Below are 25,562 nucleotides of genomic sequence, written 5' to 3'. Positions count from 1 at the left end.
CTGTCGCATGTGTATTCAAAAATACAACAAAAATATTATGTAAGAAAAGACATTAACCTTTTTACATAAAAAAATTATCAGTTTCATTTGACAAAATTTCCATATTTCTCCCTCATTAATGGTAAAAATCATTAAACGTGATGGCTAAATATACTACATGACATTTGATAATGTATATCATTTGCAATTTGATACAATTATAAATTGATGTTTTGATCCTTTCTGTAATTGCAAACTCATCTGGTTTCCAAAATTTTGCATATAAGATTGAATTTTTCTGGAAAGTTCAATCTCATATGCACAGAAAAATGTGTGACAAAATCTATCGTACTCCTTTTTATTAGGAGATGGGAAAACACATTAAAAAAAAAAAATTTCAGAGAAGGTACATTTTAAGGGATAGATGTGTTTAATAGAGAGGGGGGACTACAAAAAAGAAAAATATGTTGATATACTATTTATTTTCAGATCGGAAATCTGTATATGGGATAGTTCTGACTTCACCAAAATAAGAGTAAGATGAAGAATGGAGGAAATGTTTATTTTTTATCAAACACTATATATCAACATTAGGCAGGTTTCCAGAACTAAAATAGTACGATTCAAAAAGAAAATGAAAATAAACCGCATAAATTAAAAACTGAAAAAGAAACACGCCTATCAAACTCTGGAAAAGCACTCTTGCTTTTTACAGCATTCTTCTGTGGAATAAAATCGTCCAAAAGTAATAAGGGTGGGATTCTGAAATGAGCAGTGCATATGCTGAATGGTGTCCTGTTGCCAAAAATAAAAAAGTAAAATATAAATCGCATAGGAAATTAGGGTTGGCATTAGTTTTAGGTTGCATAGGAAATTAGGTTGGCAAGAAATTGACATTTCTTGAGAGTACTTTATTGAATTTTCTAATAATTGAGTCAACATATTCATTCTTAAAATTCTTCAAACGATATTTTTTGCTTTTAATATTCTAACAATCAATAAGAATTTCAAGGGAGAAAATTATCTTAAATACAGTTAAGACCACTAACAACCGATGAAAAAATAAGCAAATCCAGCTATTTGTAAATAATCTAACAAGCAACATAACTTACCAGCTATCACAGTGTTAATGCATTCATACAGAAGTGACATCGCTGAGGTACTGCAAATGTTTAAAAATAGAATATGAAATTCTTATGCCCATTATTAACAAAGCATTATCAATATTGAAATAAATGACATTAAAGCATTTTAGTTAAATACTATTTCAATTTCTTATTACAAAATAAAGCAGAGAAAAATTAATAAAAATTTAAACGCATGTATAGCATGTACTCTATAATGTAGTCATGTAAAAAAAAGGTGCACCCAGATTTATTTTGCAATCGTTCATTCTAGCTGAAAACTAAAAATATTATTTAAAAAGTCGTCGTGACTAAAATTTTCATGGGTGTTATCTACATATTTAAAATTTACAAGCTTTGAAATTTCCCATGGCAACAAGCTTTGACGTCATGAATAGATTTCCCATGGGAAAAATAACCGGAATACAACTTTTGGTTAATATACTTTTTTTTTTTTTTTTTTTTTTTTGTACTTTAAAGAATCTTTAAAGCATCACTCCACATGGTAAAATCGTTTCCTATTTCATTCATGACAAAATATTTACAAAGAAAATTTTAGAAAAATCTTGATCCTTTTCAGGAAAGAAATATTCAAGAGCATTGAAAGTTTTGCTTAAATTGCACCCGAGCTTGATTCTCCATTACGCTGAAAACATTAAAATGAAAGTTTTGTTGTACGAGTAAAAAATATAGAATTCAATTTACTTTTTATTATTTAATTACAATTACAATTTAATTATTAATTATAAGTACGGCAAATTAATCTTATGAAATCAGTAATTCTAAACAAATGCAAATGGCTCCTTTTCCAATTAGAAAATATGGAGCTTAGAAATAATTTGTTAGAATGTTTGCAAAATTAAATAGTTGGGCCTTACAAAGTAATAACTATGAAATAAAATTAATCTTATGAAATCAGTAATTTTAAACAAACACAAATGGCTCCTTTAACTATTAGAAAATATGGAACTTGCTATCCACAAATTATTTAGAGAAATAATTTGTTAGAATGTTTGTAAAATTAAATAGTTGGACCCTACAAAGTAATAACTATGAAATAAAATTTCAGTTTTCTAGAATTAGTTATATTCTACAATAAACATATGAACTGAGAAGTAAAATTTTAGCTTATTACAAGGGTAGATTATCCTCCACATTTAAAAATAACAAATGTTAATAAAATATAGAAATTGATTTTTTTTTTTTTAACTTTGATTTCATATTTTCTGCCGCTGACGAATTTTTTTAAATATATTTTTAAATTACAACGATGCGAAAACACTATTTGTTTCAAGGAATGCATGATCAGCAGCATTTTAATGTCATACAAAAAGCTGTCGATATTTTGAATTTCTGAATATGCCCTTAACTGCATCGCTTCAGGAGCAATACCGAAAACTTAATGCAAGGGGAAAACTGCTCACAGAAATGAGCTGGAATTTTGCATGTCTCCAATAAGATGGTTTAGTCCTTCGATTTATGCGAAAATTTAAATATGCTGCAGTTTAAAAACTTTAATCTTTAAATTTTTTTTCACATATGAAAAAGTAATTTTTCATATTAAATATGTATGCAAAATATTTCGAGTACCTTATATTCCCATAACAAAGATTGTTTATGTCAATAACTTATTTTTATAAGATATGTTTTTTAGATAATATAATTATAGATTATAATTTTTTTAGATTTTATCAGATAAATTTTGTATCCAAAAATCTTTAAAAGAACATTAAGACTTTCAAATAACAGTTTTTTTTTTTTTTTTTAATTGTACGATGAACAATCCCAGAATAAAGCTAGGTGGCTCCTTTTTCCCCGCATTAGTACATCTGATGACCTATCTGCGAAATAAATTTACTAAATGAAGTCACTATCTATTCATTTCAATCTAATGTTTTAAACACTGCTTTTTGCATTTACTTTTTTTATAGTTTAAGAGCAATGTAACAATACAAGGATTCAACTTTTCCCTACTTGCAATTTCTTTTAAGGTAGAAAAACCTTCCATGGCAATGTCATGAAAATGAATCAAATAAATTTCAAATAGAATAACTAAATACTATCAAAAAAATTTTCTTCAGATTTTTCAAGGCAAAAAAAGTTCTCAAGAAACTGTCCTAATGGACACTAGAAGCCTTTTGAAATTGAAACAAAAAACAGATAAAAGTTGATGAAATAAAGTTTTTAAACATAAACTAAAACATAAACGTAACATTTCACACCCAACTTGAAGATAAACAGAAATGTAGGATGATAGAAAATATATAAGGCAACTGCACCATAGAAAGTTGTTTATTGAAATGTCAATAGAGGGAAATAAACCAAATGCTTACTTCAAAAATAATGATCTGCATCAGGTTCTGGTTCAGTTCTAAGCATCATATTTACAATTAATAAATAATTCTGCGCACAGTCAAGCTTAAAAACTAACAACAGAAGGCTAAAATATGCATTTCATAGCCTCCAATTTCAAGTTAGAGACTGCTGACAACAATCTAGTGATATTAAAAGATAATTATTTTTCTAATTAATGAGGCTTAAGTCTGAATGTAACAAAAATGAACCAAAAAATTATTGCACCTATGTTATAAAAAAATCTGATATCCGTACATTTTGAAGACTAATATATTTGAATGTTGCAATGGAAGGTATTCTGTCAAGGAATAAAATAATTTCTAAAAAGCTTCAAATACTTTTAAAATGTATTCAGTCAACTAAATTACAGAAGGCATTTTCTCCACAACCTTTTCTTTTAATTTTTGTTAATAACCAAATGTTGATTAATCGAATCCAATTTTTGTCACAGATTACAACTGTGGTGTAATAGCATTTCATCATTTTTTAGTATTTCTACAGAATTTCTAGAAATTGCAATATGCCTATGTATACTATTGAATGCTACAGAAGTAAAATGCTGACAGTAAATAATTAACAAAAAATCTATTCGAGCATCATTACTTAATGCTTTTTAATATTGCAGGAATTCTCTTATTACTCTTCCACCTAAGATAGCAGTTAGGAAAAATATAAGTGGATCATTTTTTATTTTTATGTAATGCATGAACATATTTTGAAACCATTCAATTAAATTTTTTAAAAATACTTTGGATAAGCTCATAACAACACTTTAGTTTGATCAGAAAATAAATTAATTAAATGAAAGTGTTGAATATGTACAGAAAAATCATTTCATATCATTACTATACTATTTTATTCTTTAACTTAATAATTCACTTTAAAATAAAAGCTATTTATGTTATTCTTCTACATGTTTAGCTATTTGCAATTAGTGTTATAATAGATGCCCCAAACCAACTGCCAATGGTACTTGTATCTTTAAGTAACAAATACCTGATGACAAAGCAATATAACAGGTATGTAGCACAATTTTTTTTATATAACAGCAAACTAAACATGTTTTCAGTTTCATACATGAAAATAATATTCATTGATTTTTAAACTCCCCAGTTGTTTTAGTTGCATGTGTGAATATAAAAGTTGAAGCATCAGCTCACTTCTTACTATGTAGTTTCTGCCATCTCTCACAGTTAAAAAATTAGTTGATCAACACTTTGTAATGGAAGATTAAGACTGGATTATGGAGCAATGCTCAGTCTGTAGATTGCGTTGTTCCTTCTCGAAATACCAATGATACTGATAGTGACAACAAATAACTATTATTTACTCATAAAGTACATATGTATGGCTACATTCCTATACTTCTTTAAAACTTCGCTCTTTTCTTACCTAAACTACCTAAAATCCCACACTTGCATCACGATATGAATTGCACGTCTATATCGTTATTGTGTTCCTAGAAAGTATTGACCTACAATTCGGGGACGACTAACAGTCATTATGGGACTGTTTTCGCATCGCAATAAAATTAGATCAAAATGAATACAAAATTCTCTTAATATTTTATGTAGCACATCATACAAAATATTCCTGTGTGGCACATCTATGTCACTTAAACCAAATTAATATTTGATTTAATTACATTTTTGTAATAACAACTGCTGACGAAAACTATTTTTATATAACTTTAAAGGAGTAGTTTTGAACAATGTACTTGAAATAAAATTAGTTCCATTCAAAACTTTCAAAAATAATTCACTATTATCAAAAAGATCCATTATATTTAAGTACTATTATTCCCAATAGCATAATGAAAAATATATATATATACTCATAATTTTTACATAATAATAATATATAAAAATCCTCTTTTGTTCCTTCTTTATTGCAACAAAATGTTACCAACAAATCTTTCCTTTACTCTGACTCATTTTTCAAAGGGACTGTATTATTTGTTAACTACAGAGAAGTTTTAATTTCACTGCAACAGCAAAAGAATTTGCAAAATATTGCCAGAGCAGGATATTAAATGCATGAATTAAAATAAAAAACCACCTCCATCACATTATGCCTATTGCATTTCAGAATAAAAAAAATTATACAATATAAAATAAAGATTCTTAAATTTTATGCAACAAAAAAAAAAAACTGAGAAAAGTGAACACCTACTTTCTTTAAAGAAAATAAATTTAAAATTTCAAAAATTGTACCTTTAAAATAAAAAAAATAAAAGAACAAGACATCATTACACAATGGTCTGCATATCATGCTTACAAAGAAAAAAAAGTTAATTAAATTACATTCAATTTATACATAACAAAAAAATTTAAATGTTATTACCCTTTCCCAAGTAAAATAATAATAAGCAAAGCTGGCTGCAACTTTCTTTTAACTTAAACTAAGAATAAGCGAAAATCATGCATATAAATTAAACTGAAAAAAAAAATGTAACTGAAAATAAAAACATGCAAATACAAACTCAAAAGCATTTACCTGTGGATTAAATTAGTGAGTGGTTCAATCAACTTTTTACCCAGTCTAGGTTCTAGAGGAGTCAGAGCACCAAACTGCAAAAGGGGGAAACCTATTAGAAGGCTTTTACTAAACTGTGAACCCGACTGGATAGAGAAGAACAAAATATCCTAATAGTTTGAGACTAGTACAAAAAAGTTAGTCAAACTTCACAGGGGGGGCATAGGTATTATAAAGGTTAGCACAAAATGAATGCAAACTAAATAAAAACAGCCAAAGACATAATATGTGCAGCAAAATGTCATCCCAATATATATACATCAATACACAAAGCAAAATGCATTTAAACAATTATGCAAAATAAAAGTTGCGCAAAAGGCTTTTTTCAATGCTTAAGTGCAGGTAATAAAGGAAAGTCGAATTAAGTTCATTGCTAAAATTAAGAGCTGTCATGAAACAAAAAGAAAGGAAGATAAAATAATCACACAAAGATAGAACATTTTTTTTTAATTCATGAAAACAATCATACAATAAGGTTTCATTATTAAAATAAAAAATGATCCTCAGAAGAGTGAAAGTTAAAGGAGATTAGAAAAGGATTTCACTGGAAAGACATTTATTACCTGCGAATTATATTAATGAGAGGCTGACTCAATTTTCGACCCAGTCTGGGTTCAATGTAGGTCAGAACAGCAAACTGGAAGAGGGAGAGAATGACTGAGGAGAGTGGAATGGAAACAACATTCACTCATGCCCAGAGCAAAAGGATTAGCAAAACATGCATTTATTTACGCAAACTAAAATCGAATATATTAGTAATAATGGAACAGCACATTAATTTAACGATGCAAAAACTGAAAATCAGTGTTAAAGCTAAATTTTAGATTTCAGGATCAGAGTTCAAAACATTATGCAAAAAATTAAATCGTTAATGAAAACTGAAATTCAAGCATATTACTTATGTACATCAAAAAAGATAAACGGAATAGCAATTAAAAAACTAAAGTCATTTAAGAGAACTACATAGAATAGTCATAAATTTAAGTAGCAAAACAGAATTGACGATTTATATTATTAGGCTTTAAAAGAGGCTTAAAACTGGTGCTATTTCTTATTGGCATGTCATGCAATTATCGCAAGTCTGTCATTATCTGTTTATTATGAATCTTCAACCTAACATTAAAATACCGACATGCATACTGCAATACTACAATTTAAAAAAAAATCGCTAATACATAAAAAAAAGCATCAACTTCCTAATAAACTACAATTTAAGTACAATAATAAATTACATTAGCAAGAACTTTCTAAGAGAAAGAAAATTTAACATTCAAATAGTTTCTTCAATACGACAGAAAAATTTCCTCCCAAATTATGTAACTCTATAAATGTATGTCAAATGTTCGCATTTAAGTATATTTGAAAAATTTAAAGTTTTGTATTTATCAAATAAAAATTCTATGATGCATTCATAATAAAATAATGCTTAAAAATGCTTTCCCAGGTATATCATGCGATAATATCGATGCGTTAGATTGTAACAGTTACTTTCATGCGCATCTGCATTAAAAAAGCAATACAGAACATTCATATTAGTAGCTTATTTACACAAGTTAAATATTACAACAGAAATAAAAATTTAATAACTCTTCAAATAACAAAAGTTGACAATAATAGAAAGACAAATTTCCAGAAAAAAAATCTAGCAGATATAAAAGTATAAAGTCCAAAAAAATTTATAGTTATCAAACAACGATTAACAGAAGTACATTATACCAGATGCTAAGCAAACAGTTATACATGGATGATAAATTCCTATGTTATTTCAGGCCTCTTGAAATTTGCTGTAAAGTTAAAACTATTATATTTCTGTACTCTTGTATGAATGGCAGGGAGTAAATTATATAAAGAATAAGAGAATGCTATTTCTGAACTGTTTTGGGAATTTTTATTCAAATAACTAAAAACTAACACTGAAGCTCAATGAAACATTGTAAATAGTCCATTTAGCAACTCTCCCGTTTTTATTAGAACCGAAAAGCATATTTAAAAATTCAAAAACAATTCTTTTTAAACATTGTTATGCAATAAAACAACGACCTACCGTTTAAAGCCGAAGATTAATATACCAATATGATTAAGGGTAAAGAAGTTACAGATCAAAATATGTTCTCACTTCAAATTATATGGCTTCTTTTTAGAAATTGACTTCCAAAATTCTCTCAAAGATGAAGGACATATTTGAACAATTTCGTACAAAATTTTTAATCGTTTATGGACTGTTTAAATTCTGTGCTACATAGAGTCACTGTCGATTTAAAAAAAAAAAAAAAAAAGTCTCTTTAGTCAACACCATAAACTTTTGATTTTGTTCAAGTCGGCTATTTCCAAGTTATATCAGGAATGCAATGAGTATCTTGAAGGTACTTTTGCATGGATTTCTATCCCCTTGAAAATATAAATGCTTCACTTTTTTTTCTCACCTCCCCCCCCCTTTTTTTTTTTTTGCACAAGATAATTTATAGAAAGCTTCAGCTTACATCTGAGCACACCATTCATGTATCCTTTTGGAGCAATTACATTCTCATTAACCTAATTCTACATGTAACTTCTGATGTCACAGATAATTAGATCATACATTTTCATAATGTGTTTCTATTTTGATTTCGTTAAACTTAAGGATAAAATTTTAAAAGCCTAACTGCCAAAAAAGAATTCCAACTCTTAACTCCAATGTGGTGGTGTGTAGTAGTTAACACAAGTATTAAGTAGTTTAACATTTGAAACCTTTGAGAATGAAAAATGGCTTCGCCACGAAATTTAGGCCAAATTAATGGTGTCTTTATGAAACAGTTTTTGCATTGAATTGAAATTGATGTCGGTTCATTTCTTCTTGTACACATACATGTCAGTTTCTTCTGCCCACAAGACACAATCTTTCTATCAAACTCGTATTTCTTTTCCTTCCTTTATCAAGTATCTGCCCCTTTTTCTGTAATGACATCGTATATTCATAAAATTTCAAAACTATTAAAATGTCAGCATTGGTTTACATTCCATCAATCTTTCTTCCAGTATACAACTTGTATGGCCTATCAGTTCTTTGTATCATTTCTTTTTATTTCCTTTTAAATATGTATTCAAGAAAATGACATGGAAAAACAAAGTAACAGTAATCAAATGACAAAAAAACGTTTTCCTCTTAGTTCAATACATAATGCCAATACTTAAACCTTACTATGGCCTGATGGTAAACTACCAAGCGAAGATGACATAGAAAAGAATTTTTTATATTATTATTATTGTATTCAAATTAAGGACTAATATCGATTAAGCAAACTGTGTTTTTCTTAACAAGTCTTCTTCCTTACATTGCGGGAATAAAAAATCATCCTATCGATTTGCAGGAGGGTAGGCGAGGTGCTTGAATTCAGGGTACTTACCCTCTTGGGTAAAACAAATGTAAGAACAGAATAATATGGTAATATAATTTAAAAAAGTTGAAGGTATGCGGGCAAAGAATTATATGACAAAAATAATGAAGATTGTGAATAAGGGGCAGATATAAAATATAAAAAAAGGAAGTGGGGGATAAAGAAGGAAAGGAATTTTACATTATAAAATAAGCGGCAAAATCAGAGAATGAGGAAGGGATCATGTCTAGAAGCCATGAGTAAAAAGGAAACATGTCAACAGGATTGCAAAAGCGAAAAGGAGATTTCAACGAAGACTGCAACTGATACAGAAAAAAAAAAAGCGGGTGAAAAGAGTGGCACCCAATGATAAAAGTAATGAGGTGCGACTTACGGATGAAAATTAATCCATGACAACTTTTTGAATAAGTTTTTCCCTTCAATATTAGCTGTATTTTTGTATATCTGGCAGTTTTAAAAGTCCAGTGAATTTTTGAAAAATAATTTCGATTTCTTCCAGTATCGCTTGAAGCATAATAAAGTTCAGGTTAGGCGGTTTTGCTGTATTTTTTCAGTACAGTTTCTTGGTAGAAAATTCTTAGTAGTTTGTGCATAGATTTTATTTTTTATTTTTATTGTTGGAGTGGGTGGGAGAAAGGCTTGTTCTTTCATATTGCTTTGTAACCACGTCAAGATCCAGATGTCCAATCTGTTGACAATTAATGCCGGCAAGGGTGTTTTCCCCCCTTTCTTTCTTTATGAAGCCACAGGGAGATGCGGCGTGTTACATTTAATTTAGTACAACGCAGATTACATCTGCGCTTTCCCACGCTGAGGAAAAATCCAGCATACTGATAACACATTACTTTATTTTTCTTCCAAAAAGATTCTATACTGACTTTGCAGCAGCATAAAGTGTTGATATTAAAATTATTTTTGCAGTTAATACCTTCTTGAATTTTAATGAGGAAAAAAGGGTATTGGCAATTCTGATGAAAATTTGAGCTCAGATATTCGTATGGTATTGAAGTTGAGTGAATGGAGTTCAATAGCGAATTCATTTTTAGCCTGATTTAAGGAGAATCCTTTTTGATCTTTTTGTATATTATACTCCATTGTACACTTATACAGTATTATTCTAAAAATTTGAGCTGCATGAACCTTAATTAATTTTTCTCAAAACTTTTCAAAATATTGGTAACTAATAAAATTATAGACTGATTTAGTAGCAATAAAATTGTATTAATTTTTCTTTTAGAATTTTTAGCTCGTGTATAAAGCAGTATGCATGTAGGTAATGCATATAAGAACATTTTTGAAAAGTTGCAGAAAACCAAAACAATTTCAAGAATTACACAATAAATTTACTATTTTAAACAAGAAAATTCGTTTATCAATAAAATAATTAAATACACTGTAAATTACTAAATTTTAAAGAAAAATTTTCTGCACTGTAAAATTATAATTTAATATAGCCCTATCATATTACATATTAGAAGAATCCTAAGTTGCATAATTTTTTAAAGAATATAGTTTATTAAATATGACTTCGACACTTATTGAAATCATCATATATGAAAAGAGCTGTTCTAAAAAATCGTCAAGGTAAAGAATAATAAAAAACATTTACTAATGGTATAGTAATGAACTAAAAAAATACTAATGTTATATGCTAATAGCAAATAGAAAATATATATCAGAATTAAAAACATTATTGTAATACAAAATTTCTTAATTTCTTATATCAAATATTTAAATGGAGTGAATATTTTACCAATTTAACTTCCATAGCAAACACAATTATGCAAATCAAACTTTAGAATATTAAACCGTCGATTACTACCATATGATTAGCAGAAATGTATAACAAAATTAACTATGCAGCTCTAGATTAATTAATTCAACTGCCACTGTCAATAGCTCATTCTACTGGTAAAACAGGTAGCCTATATAGCCTGCTATTAACCAAAACACATGCTCTAGAAATATTTAAAACTTAAATTGCTTATGAACAATCCATTGAACGAATCAGTTTCAATTAAAAGGAATTTGAAACGTTTACTTTTTAATAATTCTACAGCCAAATAAAGACCTCTACTCGAGACGAATTAGTAAAAATGAAGAAGACAATCAAGTTACCCTAATTTCATAGACCTTCGCACAGGATGAACAAAATTTGCCAAAGAGCAGTCTAACCAGGGATTTAAAAGTTAACCCATTTTAGGCCAAAATTTACAAGCAGACATTATTCGAACAAAAAAATTATGAATTAAATGAAAAGAGAAAAAATTAATCTAAGCTTATATAAAAAGTATTTCAATGTCTGATCCCATTATTATATTATTTGAATTGCTAGCAAAAGAATTATAGACATGACATAATTAATGATAGTAAACTTACCAATTTTATAATTTTTATTAGCATCCAATTATTTGTTGAACTTGTCATCAATTTGAAAAACACTGGAGCCAAGGAGAGATAATTCTTGGGATTTTTTCGAGCAAGCTCACATATAACATTAACAGCAGCTGACTGGACACCTTAAAATTAAAAAGCTTCAATATAAAACTATAAATAAAAAAAAAATTTAACAAAATCTTAACTTTTTAAAACAATGTCCATAATTTTAGTACACCTTGTCTTCATTACTTTTTCCCGCGAGTTTTGGTTCCAAAGACAGCATTTATATTCAAGCTTCCTAGCGTTAAGCAGCTGCACTAAATAATTGAAGCCATTGCCCTAAAGCAGTCTACAGAGGGAGAGGAATTTTGTTCTATTATTGTATAAATGAAATCGATGTACTAATCTATACTATTGTTCATGTAGCAGAATCCGTAGTCTGTTATTCTCTTTCTTGCGAGTGACAGAGATACTACGCAACGAGTTTTACCTTTGCAAGCATATGGTGGATATGTTATAACCATTATATTCTCATTTCCCTTATGGCAGTAATCTCTAAATTCAAAGTATATATCATTCCTTGGTTCTCCGCTTTCATAAAACAAACGATGGACAGATTTATTTCTAAACGTGTATAAGTAAATCCCTCTGTTGATCTAGATGGACTACAATTTTAACTTCTGATGATTCAGAAAAGAGAAAAGTCCTGCTTCTCTGCTACGATCCCCCAGCTTAAGACACTCTTGTAGATTAAGGATTTCATTAAACCCTAATCTACAATTGAAAGAATTAACTGCATTATGTATCCACTAAACACTTGTAAAAATATTTCATAAGTATAAATTAACAAAGTACATATAAGATGACAGTAGACAAAAAAAAAAAAAAAAAGCCATGGCGCACTCACGCCAAACTACAGCATAAATACTTTACTGTCTTCTTAGCTACAGCTATTTCAATATACTCATTATTTCTGACAACTCTACATATCATTTGTAATAAGTAAAAAGTAGCTGTGCATCAGTTTTGGTACAAAATGGTCTTTGTCATTTTTACTGTTTAAGTAAAATCTCAAGTTTTGAAATCGAATGCACACATTTCAAATAGCATCCATAAATATAACACTAATTAATATTTCTTTTAGCATGTTTTTAATTTCTAACATTTCAGGTTTTAAAAGGCAATTTTTTTGCAAGTCAACTTCAACATATAATAGATATAGAAGTAAAAAAAATTAATAAAATAACTCAATCACCAGGATCAGGATCTTCTAATTTCTCTTTTAAACGAGGGAAGGCAGGACGCAATGCTTCTGGGAACTTCAAAAATATTTTGTACATAAGTAAAATAGCTTTTTTTCGCAAATAAGGCTTAGTGGACGATAGCTAAAAAAATAGAAAAAAAGTCATTAAAAATAATAAATATTTAAAATAAGAGAAAAATATTATCAAATATTACTTTTCAAAGTCTTCAATGAACCACAAAGCTAAATGCAGTATGCAACAAATCAAAAGAATATATACAACAAGCAATCAGAATTTAACCTTAAAAGAAACAATTGAATCGTAATTTTAGAGTAAATGTACCATAAAAAATAGGAATTATGTACAACAACCTGAAATGGAAATTAGTTCATATTTGAATGATTATTTCTGGTTTGAAGACTGATATAATCTCCTTGATAAATAAGATTAGTATCATATACAGAAGCACCAGTATATAATAGTTTTTGTTGCTTTACAAATGACATTTACTTTGTACTTCCTTATTCTTCAATAAAATAAAATGAATTTTGTGCCCAAGAAAATGTAAATATTTCCACTTAAGCAATACAAGAAAATGTAAGTAGTGAATAATCAAGCTTAATAACATACAATTTAAATCTTAATGACTTTAAATTGACGTGTGTGTGTGTGTGTGTGTGTTTTTTTTTTTTTTTTTTTTTTTTTTTTTGCCTAGCATATTTGAAACATAAAGAAGTTATTTAGTTCATTAGGATAAGCTATTGCATATTTTACAATGATAATAACATATTTTCGGTATAAAATACTTAGTTTTGACAATGACGGATTTGTGCGTATGTATGTTCATGTGAATAGTTTTTATTTCCCATAAAACATTTACGAATTATAACTTGTATTATTCGTTTGTAGTTAAAAACCATTAAAGAAGAATTAGCAAGAAAATATTAATACTACATTCAATAAATTGACATTTTTATAACTTACAAGTGTCATGACATCATTTGCAAGATCTCGAGCAAGATCTGGTGTTACAAAACAAGCAAAGCCACTCATAGCAGTACCAGCATCATACATATTTTGACTATTTAAATCCTGCAAGAGATGAAACATAACATTTTTAAGATCAAGAATCTAATTTCAAATGCAATTCAGGTTCACAAACAGTATAAAAAAATCGAAATAAAGTGTATAGTTGCATCATATAAAATTTAGAGTTATATTTTTTGCATTATTTAAATGTAAGGTCTTACAACCTGTAAGAAAATTATCAAAACCACACATGCAATATAGGACTTTTTTTTTACAAACAATTAAAAAAACATCTTAACACATTTTTTTAAGACAATTTAGAAACGATACATAATTGGATCAATTTAATAATCTTTAAATTTAATAAAGATGACAAAGCAAAATTATATATTTTAAGAGTTAAAAATTGATTGTCATTTATTATCTATACAAATTCAATTATGCTTATAGATACTATTATGCTATATAGATAAAAAATCTATTGAGAAATCCCAAAATTCGATATACTGGGCTTATGGAAACTATATTTATAAAACATTCCATAGTAAAATTTATTACTTGGAAATAAAAAAAAATCTAAGCATGATTCTTTTTAACAAGTACTATCATATATTTCATTTATTTATGGATTTTTCAATAAGTTATAAAATTTTAGTTTATAACTCATTATTATACAATTTTAAATTTCACCTTTAGCTGCTTCAAGTTAAACAGGACTGAATTTAGGGACCCCTCCACAAGTACACCAAGTTCCATCCATAACTTTAATATCTTACACTTTTTTTAAACACTGAGTTTTAATGAATAATGTTTTTAGCATTTAGCAGACCTTGTTCTGAAAATCAATGAAGTTACTAAAGGCAGAATTTAAAAAAATGTCTCAATTTTATATGATCATATTTAATATATACATAGACGTTTTGATAATTTCCTTGAATAATTTCCAGTAAAAAAAAATTCAATGTAAATGATTTAAATCCTTAATGTAAATGATTTAACCTTAGTTTAGACCTAAATTTTATTAATGATAAGAATATTGATACAAAAATAGACATATTAAAAAATCAAGGTTGCTATGCCCAGATAAATGATTTTTGTGAACCCGGCACAAGCTAAGAATCCGTTCAGGAGCATACGCCGGAAAACAAACCTCATTCCTTCCTTCCCAGATAAATTCACTTGATTCAGTTATAATATGCATGGAAAATATATAGTATTGGAATAAATGTACAGAAAAAAAAAAAAACTATAAAATGTTGAGGGATGTAGCTCTACAATTAATTTCAAGGTCGTGCTTTATCATTCTTGATTAAAAAGCAATCATATTTTCTCAACATGATTTATGCTACTTTCAAATGAGCTCGTCAGATTCTAGAAAATGCAAAAATGAATTTCGAAATTTACAATCGAGAATTCTATAACTTCAAGCTCTCTCAATGAAAGTGCTAGTTTATTCACAGAATTGTGAAATTACATGAAAAAAACAATTTTTTTACAATGAATGTAAACAAATGAATAATTTGACATTTCTTCCAATACTTTAAAAGATAGAGAAAATTATATAAATTCGTTAAAAATAGATCAAAACAGTATGAAGTTTATTTGGGAAGAATTAATACATGGTTTTAAAAGAGTAACATTAATATTTAAAAAGTGAAATTTAAATTAAACGAAACTTCTCTTTAACATGAAACAGCAGTTCCAAAGCAAGCATTTGTACAATGAAAAGACATTCTTTTTTTTTTTTTTTTTTTTTTTTTTTTGCAAGATAGATATTTTAATTGAACTCATGCACAAAAATTAGTAATCCTACCTTTCTTATCATATTGGTAGTGAGCATAAGAACTTCAGTATCTTCATGGAAGCTCTGAGAAGCAGCCAAGTATCCAATCCTCTACATAACACATATAAACATCATATGTTATTAGTAAAAAAGGAAAGAAAGGAAACAAAAGTATGAAAACTTATCTATAATACACGAATTATTTCAAAATTCATCTAGATAATGCAGAATTAACAAAATTTAGTTCCCACAGCTTTTAAAAACAAATCTGGCAAAATGTTCTCATTTCAAAATATGTAATTTTGAATGAAAGTTACAACAAATGATTTAATGTTTAACATTCAGTACATTAAAGGCAAAAATGCCAAATAAAAAATAAAACTAACTAAACAAAAGTATTGTAACAAGACAAATGCTGCAAACTAGTTCCAAATATTTATGTTTATCAAAACACTGAGTTATATCTGGAATTTCTTAATTTTGCATTATCTCGATACTTATCTTTCATGATCAAAAACTTCCCTAAATTACAAATTTAGTGTTGCACTTCCAAAATTGAAATTCATTGAGAATTTAGGAAATATATTTCAAAAATTTCATATTAATTCATTACATTTTTGGAATTTTGAAATAAGAAATTAATTTTAAATGAAATTCACAGGAACATTTGCTAAAAAATTGCAACTTCATAAATATGGAAGTGCAGGCAGAAAAATGAAAAATTTTAACTGGGCCATACTAATATATCAATTCAGAATTTTAAGCAAATGGTTTAAACAAAATTTAATACACAATTCAGACAGACAAAAAAACCCTGATAATTATTTTAGCATAGTTAAGTTATATTTTAGTGTTATATTATAATCGTGCATTTCTAGTTACTTTTTTTTTTTTAATAAGCAATAAAAAAGCTATTTTGTGACAGATAAAATTTCTGAACTGTGGACAGATAGAGAATGATGTCTGACCCTCTTTACTTTTGGAACCATATAAAGCACACGGCCATACAAAAAAAATATCTAGTATAGTAAATAATGAACTAATATTCATGAATGAAACATATATTAAAAATATGCTACCAATAAAAAAAAATTCAAAATTTATTCTAGCTTTTTAAAAAAAAAAATTTCAACTAGATAAATTGTATATTTTGAAGAGATTCTAAAACATTTTTTATACAAAGAATATTTTATAGTTTACTGCTTATTGAAAAAATAAGTAGCTATGCAAAGAAAGCGAAAAACTTTTCATACTACCTTAAATGTAAATTTGGTAGAACTCATTACTTCAATGATGTTGAAAGCTGCCCAACTAATGTCATATCCGAGCATCTGAAGCTGTAGAAAAAAAATGAACAAATATGAAAGCAGGGCTCTACTAAACGAATTTCATCAAAAAAAAAAAAAAAAAAAATCTAAAAATGTAAGTTTTCTTTTTTAATTCTTATGAAAGTTAAATATATATATATATATATATATATATTTTTCAAAAGAGAAATTAAAAATTTTACTCTTAGAATGTAAAAAACATTCCATAAAAAATAAAAATACTTTTAATGTCTTTGCATTCTAATTTTTTTCTTTATTATAATAATGCATAATCTTGGAACCTCTCAAGAATGTCTTACTTGCATATCAAAATAAGCCGAATATAAAATTAGAAAAATTTATGAGGGAAATTCTGCATACAGTTAAAATATTTTGTAGTAAAAAGAATAAAAAGCACTTTCAAAGTTTTAAAACTAGCAGCATTCTATTAATACACTTCTCTACAAACAACACTATAACCATGTAGGATAGCTAGTTCAAATAGCTAGAAGACAAATCTGATAAAATAAAAATTCAAAATTTCAAGATTTTGTGCTATTAAATAATATATTTTTTGTTCAATGATTTAAAATAAAAATCTGTGTGCATATTTCACATTAAAAAAGTATAACACTCTGGATATGAAAAAAGTACACTCCCCACCCACTTCTTTCCTCAAATGTTATTTACATGAAGCGAGAACAACACAGCATTTACAAAGTTCGCTCTGTAGAAAGACACTGTTTAGAGCATTAAATATGCTATGAAAAATAAGAAATAATACAAAAATTAATATGAAATAGACTTACATAAGTTAGTTTTGCCACTGCATTTGATTTGACAGATATATTTTCTTGGCGCAATTCTTCTTTTATTTCTTCGATACATTGTGCAATATATTTTGTCTGAAAAAAAAATAGTATAAATAAATAAGCATAGAACTGGCTGTTTATCATGGTATGACTGAAAAAAAAATATTTCTAATGAAACAAAAATTGTCTCAAAGGCAAATGATCACATATGAAATGAACTACAATATTTGACAAATTCATCAAAATTAGAACGCAGTAATAATTGGGAGAAAAACTTTCATTTAATTATATTACAATTCATAAAACTGCAAAAAGGTTAGCATCTTTTTTTTTAAAAAAATATTTTAACAATTGACATAGTTTCAAAAGGCCTTACGAACAATAAAAATTTACGAATGAAAAGCTAAAACACATTAATATGAATTATTTTTAAGAAGAGTATTTCATTGATTGCTGATATACATATAATTTGTTTTCAGTTGCTTCATTTAGTTTGAAAACTAGCTACACGCTTCATTAAAGGAAGTAATTATTTGCAGGCACAGCAACGAATAAAACGTTATTTCCAGATATTATCAATTCCAACATTCTTTCTGACAGACTTTTTCTTCACTTCTGTAAAGTAGCTTATATATTGCACTCGCAATTACGAAATTCCATGCTACAAGACGAAGTTTTTTGGATATTTTATTAGATGCATAGAATTATTTTGTTTCTATAATCTAATCTATCAAGAAAGGCAGTCCCAAATAAAAAAAGGTTCTAGTGTAAAGCTGGATAGCGGGACTTTGAAACAAATTTCATAAATAAAATTTATTATGTTTTAATATTTATTACATTGCAAAGACTGGTCTTGTAAGGATTACAGATGTCTGATAATAAATAAGTTTTATAAAGTTAACATTTAATCACGCAAATAATCGCTAGTAAATCCATTAACAAAAATTATAGCTTAATAAGACTTATTAAATATAATTTGTTAAGTAAATTTTTAGAATTAAGTTACAATCCGCAAATTTTGCTTCTTTTCCTAGCATGTTTTATAACAAATTCATTGACAATATATAAATGATTTAATTTTTTTAACTCATTCGGATCTAACGGACAAAATTGGTAGTAATAAGATAAATCGTTCGTCACTAACGTTTGAAAACAATAAATAGTTTGAATTATATCTTAGTCAAAATATTTATTTTCAATCTTTAGTCAAGATATTTGTGCAGAGATTACGGTAATTGGCAAGGCCAATATAATTTTTAGAACAGAAATAAATTAATATAAAGTTCAAATAAACTATTTTTAAATAAATATTGTAATATTTAAGTAACTGCGGAATATTATAGTAGATTCTGGAAGGCAAAACTCGTCAATGGATCATTAAGTCATGCAAAGTTGCATTTAAGTTTTTACAACAATTAACATGCTCCTGTCATGATTCAGTTCTATGATTCGAATAATCTATCTAATTAGATGACCCGTTCTTTGTTAACTGTGGTAGAGAAGGAGTTTTTTTTTAATAAAATTGGAGGGCTGAACTAGTTAGATAAATGTGAAGAGCCGACGTGTCACACGGCATTAACTTGTTAAGATCGTCTTCAATCAGCTAGCAAAAAACCTTATGTACTTAAAAAAGTCTTATGTTCGTAAAAAATTGAATCGTTCCTGTGGAAACTGAAGAGTGCCCGAATTGTATTCAAATTATATGCATTCGGATTTTTAAAAAAGGGCAGGGGGGAACAATTTTCTTTTACAAAATCAGTCAATCAAGCAGTGCCTTGTACGGTCGCACCTACCCAGCCTGGCCTGGCTCTGCCCTCATGAATTTAATTTGTTAAAGGCAAAATATTTACTGGAGTTTTTTTGTGATGAAATTATATCTCACTTTTCCAGTCAAAATTCCACCTTGAGTTTCCACGGTTTATCAGATGTCTCATTCATCATTAAAAATTTTTAATTTTCGCAGTTGAAGGAAATCTAAATACAAAACGTAAATTTCCATTGCAAGATGTTGAATTAATAACTGCCACTGAAATTTCAATAAATATAGAGATTAAAAAAATGTACTATCCTTACATAACCTTGATATTACAACTAAATGGCTTAATCAGTAAAGAGGCAATGCTCTGATCAGCAGGTTATGAGCTCTTTCCCTGGAGTATGCATATTGTGCCCCCTCCTCTTTCGTTTACATGACTAATCCTTTCGAAAATTTAAGTTTGGGGTCATCGTTTTTATGATTTACAGCTGAACTATTCAATAGTTCATCCGCCCCCCCCTTTTTTTTCTTAATCTAGCTTATTATCAGACAATTTTAAAATAACTTGCACATACTAATATTTAAAGGTTCTAAATTAAAACAGAACAGTTTTTAAAAACGCATTTATTAGTATTCTATAAAGTAGATTTTTTTTTTATTTTCAATTGTATTACATACAAATGAAAGACTAAAAAGTAATATAATTTTAATATAATTTATTATTATAAATATGCTGAAATCTAGTATTCACTTTTTCACAAATTTATAATCACGTCGTCCATTTTGCATAGAAAACAATCGGTAATTAAGAATTCTGAAATTATTAAAATACTATATTGCCACTAAGAACACAAAAGTGAACAAAATTTGTAAAGACAAGCGTAGTGAGAAGAGTCTGAAAAATCGAATAAAAAAAATCCATCTTTACAAACAAGAATCAAATCAAAATAAATGAAAGAATTATAATATTCGTAACGAGGATCTTTAAGTTGTCTTTGTTCGGTTATATCGGTTATTTTTTTATAGTGTATTCGGTTATTTTTTATAGACATTAAAAGATCTTTTATAGACATTATTTAATATTATGAAGTCTAAATTTCAACTGCTCATAATTCAGTTTTCGTTTCTTTAAAATGGAAATGTTTTCCATTATTATAATGTATTCGAGCCAATTTACTGTGGAAAAATCGAATTCCAAATTTGTTATATATTTTGGGGAAAAACTGAGTTGAGACAAATTTTAATATGGAAACGATTCCTGCATAAACAAAAGTTAAATGCGCCTTTAGAGATCATTTTAATAGGATGATAGAAAGTTTCAATTTTAATAGGCTATAACAAGCTATAGAGTAACATGCAGGATTCGAATACTATCTTAACAGATTGTATCATCAATATTTTTCCTTCCAGGGTTTCTCAATACTCAGCAACAAATTGTTCTGCTAGCTGAAGGAAAACATTGTCTCGGTATATTTCCTGTCTTGTACAGTTTCCTTAACAAAATTCCGACATTTGTGCCAACCAAATCGTGAATATTGAAAAATAGAACAGCCCATTTGAGAAATTTGGATTTCATGCTATGTTCGATCAGTCATGTCCACACCGAATTTATATAATTGAATAGCAATAGAAAACGATATCAGGTATAGATTTGACTAATTTGGTTCATTCTTTTTTTTTTCTTTCTTTTTTATGCCAGTGAAATACATATTAAGGCAACAGGTATAATGTTGGTCTGAATATACCGATTTTTATTTATGAGAATTGAGTTAAACTGTTGGAGACGATATTCAGGTGGGATCGCTTAGAGCAATATTATGAAAACGAAAACTTACAGTACGCTATTTCTGATTCATGAATTTATGCACGTAAAAAGAGTCACAGAACACAATCTAGAAACATTTCATCAAAATTTACCGATTAGCCATTTTAAATTAAGTTTATTTTCTGGTATTCTACTTCCTATTTATTATCCGTATTCTATTTATTACAAAATTTTGATTCATAGCTTTTCTGTCGAAAATAGGGTCGCGAGTGAAAAAAGTATAGGTAGCTACACATCAGCAGTTTTAATACTCATCGATAATTAAAAATTAACACCAAAGTTATGAGTCACAAAAAGAAATCGCGGATCACATCTATTTAACAGTTTATCTTAAGCACGACAATCCCAACGAAAAATTTAATCTTGGCATCTAATAAGTCAAGGACTGAGACTTTCAAGTTAGACCAGATTTAAATCATAGATGCATCTTTAATGGAATCAAGACTAGAGCCTGTCAGTCAATTACTATCAGCAAAAAGAGCATTGGCTAAATACACAACTACTTCGAAAATAATTCAATAAAGAATTTCAAATTCTGAAGAACCTTTGAAACTGTAAAATTTAAGTCTCTTTGCAATCAATAGGAATGGGATATTTCATTACCGAATGTGCAAATTTCTAGATTGAGTAAATGTTTCAAATACCAACCGGGATAATATAGCAAAGTAGCGTCGGAAGCGTATCACCACATGCTATCACAGAGAGAATAATCAAAATAAAGCAAAGTAAATGAACGCACATTTTATGAATAACAGATAGATGTAAGAAACAAACAGTCGCTAGAGTTATATAATATGCCTCATGTCGTTGACCATGGGCATTTCTAAGGTTCCTGGCATATTTTGGGCAGCTACGGCAAATACAAAGATGAGTGCAATAATATTCCCCTCACAATCAATGACTTTTTGTATACCAAAACTTTCAAAGGTCAGAAAAAGTAATCAAGTCATGATAGATGTGGCAATCGTTTTGGTTTATTTATGGTAATATTAAGTTCCCACCATCGATATCAGTATGTCCAATTTTATTGCTGACAGTATGTCCAATTTTATTGCATCATGAATGAAGTTGGCAATGGACCTATTATTTTGAAAACACATTGCCTGCTACAGCAACTGCTGGATTCGTCTTTCATCCGAAAGGTAAAACTTCTTCCCAAAATATTCCTTCTCTCTTAACAAATATGACCTATCAAGGGATCCCCGACAATTCCGGGTCAAAACTTGACTGTATAGCTATCGTGTAGCACAAGGATTTTTTAACACTATTTACTGAGACGGTTCATGTATTCGCAGACAATTCTGTAGTTCAAATTTCAACATTTCTAAACTCTACTCGGGAGGGAAAAAAAAAACACTCACGAATTGTGTTTGTCTGTCCTCGTGTGTTCGATTTTTGAACACAGTTCAAAAATTTAATCAGCTAAAAGATTAAAAGATCTTAATATCAAAATTGAAAATTTGTATCAAATTTTTCAAAATCCATCAAAGGAAATTCTGCCTGTCCTTTTGTTCATATTTTCGTGTAATTTGATAGTCGCAAGAGAATGCTAATGCTTTTAACATTTCGAAAAATCCGACTGGACAAACTATAAATAATGGGCATTTTTGTATGAATACTATTTTTCATTACTATTTAAGCAGAAGAATACAAATTTCAGCATTAAATTGCCTTTATTATTTAAATATTTATCTTATTCGAGTATAATTCGTTAATTTGTTTGAAGGAATATTTTTTTTACCCATGTACAGGTGGTTATCAAAATAATGGAAACACCTGTGAATAAAAGTGACATTTTTGAATGCTCTTCGTAAGCATTAAAATATAAAAATTAGCCACCAGTTTTCTTGTTTTTTTTTATAAATAGCAATGTATATATTCTGGTACTATGTGTTAGCTTTAATGAAGTTCTGTAATTCTAGGATTTTTTTCAAAAGCGTAAAATGTCGGACCTCTCATATTTTCAAAGAGGCAAATTGTAGGAGCCCGTCTAGCTGGAGCAAGTGTGACCGAAACATTGCAAATTTTAGGCGTTTCTAGAGATACGATGCTTAAACTCCTGACAGAATACACACAGCGTGGCAAGACAAGCTCGGCAAGGCAAAGCAAAACAGTGGGCGGAAAGAGAAGCTCAGTGAAAGAGACCGATGGGTAATGAAACAGATTGTAATATCTAAAAAGCAAACAACTGCAGCAAAAGTGACCGCAGAGCTCAATACCCATCTGGATTCTCATGTGTCAGTGATTACAGTTACAAGGCACCTTCTTAAACAAAAGATTTATGGCAGAGCATCAATTCCCAAGCCATTTGTCACAGAAGTTAATGGTAAACATTGTCTACAGAGACGTCACACTCACAAAACCTGGTCGATAAGTGGAAGAAAGTAATATGGTCTGACGAATCGTGTTTCACACTTTTCCCTATAACAGGACGGGTGCACGTTTGGCGGACATCTGCACAAGCATATGATCGTGATTAGGGATTGCAATACCGGTATACCGAATACCGGTATTTTGAGCCATTTGTACAATTTTGTAATACCGGTATTCACAAGTTTAAATACAGGTTTTTCGGTATTTGCTAGAAATTTTTAAAATTGTCTCCACTGTATGTTCAGGGATCGCCAACATAGCAAAATAGTATACGTTTTTGTTTTTATGTCTCTCTAACGGCGAAATTAACTAATTAATGGCTTAATTGCTTAAATCTAAATTAGAGAAACATGGATTATCCCTGTAAGAAGATCCATAATGACTGATGGAGCAACAGTTATGAAAAAAGATGGAAAGTTGATTGATGCAAATCAGCAATTATGCTATGCTCATGGAATTCAGTTAGGAGTAATAGATGTATTATACCAAAAAAATAAAGAGCAGAAGAATCCAAATACTGTGGATATAGAAACTTCGGATTCCAACTTTGAAAAGAGTAAGAGTGAGAGTGATATTAACAATGAAGATAATGACAATGTAATTGTTGAAGAAGATATTGCTAATGAGGATGAAATATTAACCTATCAAGAATTGCTTCCTATAATTTATAAAGTTTGAAAAATTGTTAAGATATTTAAACGTTCCCCTATAAAAGACGACATATTACTAAAATACATACTAACTGAAAATAAAACAGAATATTTGTTAATATTAGATTTTAAAACACGTTGGAACCGTTTACTCCTAACAGCACACAATACACTAGAACTGCACACATCACTATCTGAAGATTATATATTACATTGAAAAATCGCACAGAAGAAAGGCATACAGAAATAGAAAATGTCTTATGGTATTTACATAATTATAATGATTTTAAAAATGAAAATGAAAAAGAAAATAACCAATTCAAATCTGATTAAGTTTATAGTAAATTTTTTTAAAATTTTTTACCCACAAACCTATCAACATTCAGAAGAATTCGGTTCAGTTATCGAAGATTATGATGACACTAATGTCGATAGTGAAAAGGAATTGTCTCTTGAACAAAAATTAGAATTAGCGATAAACCAAAGAAAACGAACCAAAATACAACACAGAAATCAGCTATATCCAAAACCATACGATAAGAAATCGATTTATTCGAAGATGAAGGATTTAGAGGTAAATACTTGGAAAAAGTATATCGCGCATTGCTAACAGTACCACTAACTATCGTAGATGCCAAAAGAGCGTTTTCGACAGCTAGTAATTTTTACACAATTACTTTTCAGGCTTAATGACAGTACAATTGATACATTATGTTTTTTAAGATCACATTTCAAAAATTTATATTAGTGCCACAGACTGAATAGTGATATTTACAATTTTTTGTGATTTAAATAAATAAGTTGTTCCTTTACTTTTTTGTGATTCTTTATATATTGTTATAATTTATAAGTTACAAATTATTTTTTTGTGATATTTACCCTTTCTAATAAAACTGGCAAATAAAACAAAGAAACACTTGTGTTTTCTTTTTCTAAAATTTCTAATACCGGTATTAAGATCTAAAAAATACCGAATACCGGTATTGAAATTTTGTTCCGATATTGCAATCCCTAATCGTGATTAAATCCTTCCAACT

At 28.4% G+C, this 25,562-nt stretch overlaps 1 protein-coding gene across 1 annotated transcript in view; it reads right to left on the bottom strand.

Moving 5' to 3' along the window:
- Positions 1 to 25,562, bottom strand: part of LOC129960193 (AP-3 complex subunit delta-1-like) — a 95,962-nt gene that overhangs the window by 48,099 nt on the left and 22,301 nt on the right. The window contains exons 2-9 of the mRNA XM_056073414.1: positions 17,919 to 18,014; positions 17,059 to 17,139; positions 15,833 to 15,913; positions 13,975 to 14,082; positions 13,002 to 13,131; positions 11,747 to 11,886; positions 5,955 to 6,028; positions 1,092 to 1,141 (exon numbers count right to left, since the gene is read on the bottom strand). Of these exons, the coding sequence (XP_055929389.1) occupies positions 1,092 to 1,141; positions 5,955 to 6,028; positions 11,747 to 11,886; positions 13,002 to 13,131; positions 13,975 to 14,082; positions 15,833 to 15,913; positions 17,059 to 17,139; positions 17,919 to 18,014 (760 nt within the window). The remainder of the gene's footprint in view (positions 1 to 1,091; positions 1,142 to 5,954; positions 6,029 to 11,746; positions 11,887 to 13,001; positions 13,132 to 13,974; positions 14,083 to 15,832; positions 15,914 to 17,058; positions 17,140 to 17,918; positions 18,015 to 25,562) is intronic.

Source organism: Argiope bruennichi, chromosome X2, assembly GCF_947563725.1.
Source record: "Argiope bruennichi chromosome X2, qqArgBrue1.1, whole genome shotgun sequence".
Classification (NCBI taxonomy): Eukaryota; Metazoa; Arthropoda; class Arachnida; order Araneae; family Araneidae; genus Argiope; species Argiope bruennichi.
This window is presented reverse-complemented; position numbering and strand designations above follow the sequence as displayed.